This window comes from Argiope bruennichi, chromosome X1 (assembly GCF_947563725.1).
Source record: "Argiope bruennichi chromosome X1, qqArgBrue1.1, whole genome shotgun sequence".
Lineage (NCBI taxonomy): Eukaryota > Metazoa > Arthropoda > Arachnida > Araneae > Araneidae > Argiope > Argiope bruennichi.
Genome location: NC_079162.1, coordinates 51,595,770 through 51,604,031, shown reverse-complemented (window position 1 = coordinate 51,604,031; position 8,262 = coordinate 51,595,770). Strand labels below are relative to the sequence as shown.

The 8,262-nt window shown below is 31.0% G+C and overlaps 1 protein-coding gene across 11 annotated transcripts in view; it reads right to left on the bottom strand.

Annotated features, from left to right (window-relative positions):
- Positions 1-4,780: 4,780 nt before the first annotated feature.
- Positions 4,781-8,262, bottom strand: part of LOC129958602 (toll-like receptor 6) — a 302,856-nt gene continuing 299,374 nt past the window's right edge. For all 11 annotated transcript variants that reach the window (XM_056071195.1, XM_056071192.1, XM_056071200.1 and 8 more), the window contains one exon: positions 4,781-7,605. In XM_056071195.1, the coding sequence (XP_055927170.1) occupies positions 6,029-7,605 (1,577 nt within the window). In that variant the 3' untranslated portion in view covers positions 4,781-6,028. The remainder of the gene's footprint in view (positions 7,606-8,262) is intronic.

The window sequence follows — 8,262 nt, the reverse complement described above, 5'->3', positions numbered from 1 at the left end:
GGGGATTTAAGCTGTGAATCCATTAATTAAGTGAAAAATAAAAAGAATTATTCATTTTAATATATGTGATGATATCTTTCAGCAGCTTAATCTGAAAATAATGTTCCTAAATGGGACAGAATTTGATCCACAATGAGTTAAGTGTTAATCACATATTAAGAACAGATGGCGCGATTCCCATCCAGTTTGTTAGTTTTCTTGTTGATGCTTTTCTGTTTGGGTTTGATCACCGGTCTCAGTGGTAAAGATTTGTAACAAAGAAACAACCAATTCCGTAATTGTTTCAGTTTTTCCGGATTTCAAGTAACATTCAGTTTTTAGGGCTTGTATCTGTACCAAAAAATTAATATTCTCGCAAAAATGACTGCACCTCACATATAGCACAATATTTTCTGTATCTGTTTTTGTACTTCATACATTCTGCGAAGTCTTTATTTTTTATCTATGTCATATATATGGAAAGTAATTTGTTTGTCAAAGTGTTAGGGATGTTTTTATATTCTCTATATGTACAATAAATATGCAATGTTTTTTTTCTTCTTTTTTTCCTTTTCTACATATTTAATGTATGTCAAATATTTTCGTTTCATTCTGTTCTTCGTGTATTGGTTTCAAAAAATTTCGTAAATTAATTCGCATGCTAGACAATAAGATTATTTTTCTTTGTCTTGCATATATAACGTTAAGTTTTCCTTTGTGTTCTTGCATTTCGCAATTTGAGTGAATATCAGTATTTTATTTCTAATGTATCAAGGTTTTAAAATATATTATATGTTTATTTCTAATGTATATATGTTTATTTCTAATATATCAAGGTTTCTAATATATATGTGTTTCTGATATATCTCTAAGTATAGATGAAAAAAGATAAAAACAATGTGTGAATCAACTAATGAGAATATATTTACTTTTAATAAATGTGGTAATATTCAACGTCAAAAATAATATTTAATCCAGAGAGAAGATTCTTTATATATGTATGAATTAAACATTCACTTTATTTTTTATTTTTTTTATTCTTCTCGCAGCTTTTTGAATCTCAAGTATTCTGATGATATCCAAATTTTTTATACTATTTTGATAAGGAATAAATGCAAAAAGTAAAGTAAATATATAAGTACTGATTATTTTTTATTAAAAGCTCGTTTAATAGCAATACTTTTGAAGATTTCTATTGAAGCAGTGTTTCAGTATAATATTTATATGTTATTTTTGAATAAGATAAATAAGATTTAAAAGGTGGCACGGCATTCAAGATAAGCTAAAATATTTCCCTTTTCTACTTAAAAAAATAATTTACGTGAAAAATTTTGAAATAAAAAAATTGATTAAATTTTATTTTAAAACTTTTTTTTAAAGAATTTGGGTTAAACAGTTTGAGTGCATATGGAATAAATTCGCCATATTTTAATGAAAAATGGCAACATTTTATTGTTATGCATTCAAAAGTTTATTGTTGTCCATTGTCTGTAGATTTCTGTTTTTATTATTATTGATAATAGCTCGATGTTGAAGTAGAATGCACATACATAGATGATGAGAGAATTCTTTTGTGATAGGGAGGTGATGTTTCTTGAAAATTGAGAGGTAGAATTAATATAAAAAGAAGCACCAGATTCACCATTAATATCTAGGTTTTGACTTTCTGTATCGGTTAGATAAAATCAGTTTCCTTTAGCATGCACTTTTCTATAAATTCTGGCCATTTTAGCATGTGAAATGCTCCCCCCTCCGAAAAAAAATGGTATCAATTTTATCTTTTTGTGCAAATTATGAATAATTTATTATTAATCATAAGTCGTATAATTTATTATCTATACTTATATAAAGCTCAATGTGTGTGTTGGCGCTCTACAGGCCAGACCGTTTCACCTACAACTACCAAATTTGGTACATGTATAGCTTGAAGGTCGGGAATGTGCACCTGAGGTCCCTTTTTTTTGAATTTTTAATTAGAATTTTAATTATTAATTAAAAACTAACTTTCCCGCCAAAAAATCTCATTTTCCCTACCGCCAAATCAGTAAGGCTTCAGTTTTTTTTCCCACACTAATGAGACTAGGCTTAAAAGTTTTCAGCCGATTATTTCAAACGATTCTGTTTATTTTCTTAATGTTTGATGCATTTAAAATTAAGCATTGCTAATTAATCGATTTTTCAGATTCATTCTGTAGTACTTTTGAATTAAAATAAAAGAAATTAAAAATTTCTAATCTGCATAACGTTACCGTAACTGGCGTAGAAAAATTCACGCATTTGCGTTACCGTAACTGGCGATGAAAATTCACGCATGTGCATTGTTTTCTGCTTGTTGACAACTATTATCAACGGATGCGGACTTGATTTAAATTATTTTTAGGCTAGTTGTATGCTTTTGTAATTAAATTGTATTTATGTTAGTTATATATTTTTTTGTATATTCTTATACTTTTAAGTACATCGTTTTTAAGTAGTTTTTTTAACCTATTTTCAACCGATTATTTTAAACGATTCGTTTTATTTTTTTAATGTTTGATGTATTTAAAATTAAACATTGTTAATGAATCGATCTGTTCATGATGAATCTGAGAAAATTTTGTTGACAAATTCTTGAGATATTACATAAATTAAGAAAGATATTCTTTAGTGCCCATAAAGTTTAAACTCTCAGTGACTCTATTATCAGTAATCATATTATTAAAAAAATGCTTTGTTTCAGTAAAAAATATTATTATATTAATTGCAGATTAATCATTTACACTTTAATTTAAAGCATAAATTCTACGAGGGGTAACAGAAAATTAGAGAGATGCATATTACGTTATGACTGAAGGCCTTTATAATATTATGAGTGAATTATATGATTATCAAAATTTGAAGTTTTAAAATATTTTGATGAAGAAGCTATTAAAGTAGGAATTGCATAAAATACTTAATTATTAAAATTTTAACGAACATTAAGATTGGCGAACCAGCTGGTCGCCAAAGGCGGCTAGTTAATCATAAGTCATACAAATTATTATTAATCTTAAGTCATATTATTTATTATTAACCATAAATCATAAAATTTATCATTATTTCAACTAATTATTAATATAATTTTTTCGCCTAGGGGCATGTACTTTTGTTTGCTTAAGAGATTTAAATGCTTCCCTTACTACAGCTATGAATATCACATGGAGTGATGAAACTTTTTCCATTGCAAAGTAGGCAAAAGGTTTTTATTGAAAAGTGCCTTATATGTCATAAATGCTAAATGAGACATTCAAGACAGAAATTAGATAAACAGAACTTAACTAAAAATGATGAATAAAGAAAACTGGAATTGCATTTAATTGTCCTGCCCGTACAAAAATATGCTACATATCTGTGCCTCATTTTCTATGTGCACTTGAAGAATCTCAACAGAAAAAATATTTACGAAAGACTTATTTCCAAATTTTTCAGAAAACAACAGACAAGTCCTTGTTCCACGCAGACGATACCATATATCACAGATGGTGTTATTTGCTTGATGATTTTCACATTGTTCTAAAACAATTTATTTAAAGAATAAAAATGGTTAAAACAAATCATTGAAATAACGTGAGATAATAGACGGCTGTATTAACTTTATACAATGCATATTTACTTCACTTATACTGTTACATTTTTCAATTAATTCTGAGTATTTCAAAAATTATTGAATAATTAAATAATTTTCTTATAATTTTTAATTAATGTAGAGAAGTTTATAATAAAATAATTTTAAACTATTAACCAAGCATGACGAAATACTTTGTTAGGAACGAGTTCAATGAAGGCTAATTTTCCAGTAAAGAGATTAGTTGAATAATTGCAGTTTTTAATTTCCTAAAACAATTTTAAATTATTATTTTTATTAGGTAACTATAACTGTTAGATTTAATAATTAGTTAACTATAATTTAAATTACAGTTTTCAATTTTAATTTGCTGTGTAAAGTTAATAATCACAACTTCCAAAAATAAAAACTGTTGTGCACAATATAAAACTGAGTTGAGGATAAAATAAAAATAATTTGCATCATGTGACAGGGTTGTCGGATTAATACGCGCATCAAAGATGATGGGTCGTAGTATGTGACATTCGTAATGGGTGTCAATATGTATCGGTAATTTTCAGTTCATACCAGAATACTTAAGCGGGGGGGGGGGTAGTGGTTGGGATAATATATATTTGAAAAAACAAAAATGTGTATTTTATTAATTACTATATTAGTTAGTATATTTGTTCCCAATCTCTGATCAAATTTTATAAATGTAAATAATTATTGATTTACATAATTTACCACTACAATTTCGTTGCTAAATATGAAAACGAATATTTTAATATACTTTTCAAATTTGGTGTGGAAAGCTTTTAAATGGAACAATTGTTTAGATTACACAAAACCCTACATAAAAATAACATTTAAATTTTCCATGATTCAACTACTAGAAAAGAAATGAGATTACATTTTTTTAGTGATGTTCCTTTAAAAGCGTCCTTCCTAAGCGTGAGCTAGACAAATTCATTTTCATATTTGCTTCTGAGATTATTAGTATTCAAAGAGGGACACAATCCATTTATTTCATTGTGGAAAGAGGGAATTTTACGTCACACTTCTTAGATTCTTTTTTCACTTTTTTCTCCCCAAATGTTTCGCTCCGAACATGCAAACAAAAAAAAACAAAAAAAGTTTTGAAACATAAAAATATGGTGTCATTTTTCATAAAAATAAATATTTGTTACGAAATGAGAATCGTCGCTGGTGTGTGGATGGAAAATAACGAGACGTTCATTCATGCTTGACAATGAGAACCTAAATGTAATTTATTTCAGAACATCTTTCAAAGTAACAGAAAATAAGAAAAAGAAATATATACAAGCTCTTTCTTTAGGAATAGCATAATTTAAATATACAGCATCAATCAATTTTTGAAGAACAAAAGTCACAATATAAACTAATGTAGATGATAAGTTTCCATTCTTCCTAAAATCACATTACAAATTCTTTCAGTCTTGACGATGATGGTCTTTTCGTATTTCGAGTTCCGTAGACATTCAACGGAAGTAAATGCACTAGCCTGATTATCTTTCGAGATAATAATCACATACTCTGGAATTAAGCACTCACAGCATACGATTCCACCCAGAACATACAAGAAATTTTCGCATTTCCAGTGAAAAAAAAAATGAAAGAAAAAAAAAAACTAATGATTTCGAACAAAAACTTTGTAAGTACAACAACTTGATGAAGAATCACGATGTTGACAGTTATCACACAGTGTGGTCAACCACATATATCTTTGGGACAGTTTCGTCCTTTTAATTGAAAGAATATTAGGGAATAACAACAATAATACGTATGACACTTTAACATTTAAGTTGAATCTTATCAACAGCACATTGCAGGTCAACTTAAAAATAAAAAGTCCCCCCATCAAAGAGTACATGAATGCATTTTCTCGAGTTTCTGCTTTTCATGGCACACATCTGGAAATGTATAAGGAATGTTCACGAATTTTTCAAAAAACCCCATCGCAGATCGTTAAGTTCTCTTTCCATCGTTTTTATATTCACTGAATTCTCCTTTGCACAGAACAATACTAAAAGACCAAAAAGGGATTTTTGGCTTGAGTGGACTTTTATCAAGCTTGATCGATCACAGCTATAACAGATAATCAACATTCAAGTTCATAGGGGATAACTTAAAGAAAAACTCTTGATCAAAATGTTGAATTTTCTTTCGTCGCTATATGCAAATAGTCGACCAGTTCATTTTAAAATGGATTACCGATAGTGGTATTGTTATATAAAAGTCACATGCATCTTAGTAACATACATCTTTTTGGTTTCAACATGCAATAAATAAAGTGGAGCTTTTGGCGCTTGAAATACAAAATGCATTGTAAACAAACACTGTTCTCCATGATCACAATAATTAGAATTTTGTTGAAAATCAAAAGACCTGCAGCGCTATGAAAGCAAAGTGAGAACTGGGGAGGGGGAAAAATCTTCTGAAAAAAGGACAGTAAGATCAGGACTATCACAGTTCTGTGACGGGCGTCATCTTCAGTGATTGTTGTCCCGCTTGCAGAATAGTGCTTTCCTCTTCAGCACTTGTCTTCTGATACTGTGGCTCTTTTCTGCCACTACCCCATTTTGTCTTCAATAGACCAGCCAGCTTATCTCTGTATCTGACACCCAGCATGATGATAATTCCCGAAAAAACTGCAGAGCCTGTAACTAGACCAATAATCATTTGGCGCCTGCTTTCCAAGCTGTAGCAATCCAGGTCATCATGTGGCAAGTTGCCGAGAACCCTATCCTTTAGCCCTGGAGGATTTACGCAGATAACTTGGGTTGTATCAGCCTGTCCTTCCACCGAAGAGAAGTTTCTCGTAACTAACATCTTCCATAGCCAGAGGAGACTACAATTGCAGACAAGGGGATTATCTCTGACATCCAGAAATTGCAGTTCATCCCAAGCAAGGAGACCATATTGTAAAGTTTCAAATGAATTTCCCCTTAAGCTGACATGCTGGATATTCGGCAGATTGTCGAAGGCTCCATCTTGGATGTGCTTCAACTCCTTGTTATGGTTGATGATGATAGTTTTGAGATTAGAATTATCAGCAAATGCGCCTTTCTCAATCTCGTTAAGATTAGGACAGCCATTAATTTCAATGGTGCGCAAGAATTTCAATCTTTGAAACGATTTGGCTTTTAGACTGGGGAATTTGTTTTGGCCGATGTGCAACTCTTCTAAGCGGATGACATCAAAAAGTGATTTTGTGGGTACTTCCAACAAATCGTTATCATGAATGCGAAGGATGAGAAGAGAGTTCAGCCATTTGAAAGCTCCATACTGTATGGCTTTAATGCCGCAGCCATCTAAAGACAGTTCTTCCAAATCATTCAGGGCCGAGAACGAGTTTTCAGGAATGTTTTCGAAGGAATTCAGGCCAAGATCCAATTTAAACAATTTGGAGATGTATTGGAATGGTGTACTAGGAATGCTAGTCAGCTTGTTATCACGCAACAAAAGAGTTTTCAAACTCTTTAATCCGAAGAATGCCTCCTGATCTATACTTGAAATGCTGTTTTGGCAAAGATCTAACAGCTCTAGATTTTCCAGTTGAACAAAAACTTTGGCTGATAAGATCTGGAGATAATTCTCGTTCAAATGCAACACTTTCAAGGAGTTGAGGCCTTTGAAAGTATCATTCTGAAGAACAGAAATCATATTACTGTTGACCAGAAGAACTTTCAATTGCTTTAGATCAACGAAGTTATCTTTATCCAAAGATGGCAACTGGTTGTGTGATATATCCAGGAATTCCAAATTACGATACACGCTGAAGGATGTTCGGATGGCTTTGATGTGGTTGTTACTCAAGCGCAATTCACGTAATTCCGGATTCAGGGTGATGGGAACAACATCCAGATTGGCCGAAGCGCAAAGAACTCGAAGTATCTCGTCGTTACATTCGCAACGAACTGGACAAATTCCATTTACACGGTTCCAGAGACACATGAAGTAAAGCAAGAGGACGATGATTCGTAGAGAGCCCTTCAGCTTCTGCATGAACATCATCCCATACAGAATACTCCAAAGATTATCTGCAAGAAGGAAAAAAAAAAACATTTTGAGCACAATTCAAACAATAATGGTACATAAAAAAAACCAATGTTGGCCATAAAATAGCCTGAAATCACAAATCTCAATAATTTCAGAGAGGAATCAAATTATATAACAATTCAGAAAAATCATTCAAAATAGATCATTACATAAGACATCCCTTTAGTTTTTGAAATTGAAAACCATTATTAAATTAACTATCATAATAGTTAAATCTCGAAGAATAGAAAAGCAAACCATAACGCTTTGACATAAACCTTTAATGGATACCCCCCCCTCTAAAACGCGGGATTTAATTAGTAATAAAAGTGCTTTTTCTTTTTCGGTTCACTAAATATATAGGAAATAAAATTAGAAACAAACCACTGTAAGTGTTTGTGTTACAGCAAAGAATTGCCCGAAACAATTTAGCTCATTTTTTTTTTCGCGCAAATAATTACTGTCGACGAAAGGTTCAAGTTTATTTCGGGAAAGTTGAAAAAAAAAAAGTCTAGCTTTTGAAAGATCTAGAGGGCCAAGTTTACTGTCTCGTAAATATTTAATATTTCAAGAGACGAAGAAGTATAGGTTAATTTCGCCCCCACTTTTTTCTTCACCTCCACATATATGCACGTCGTATTTGTTTCAAAAACAGCACA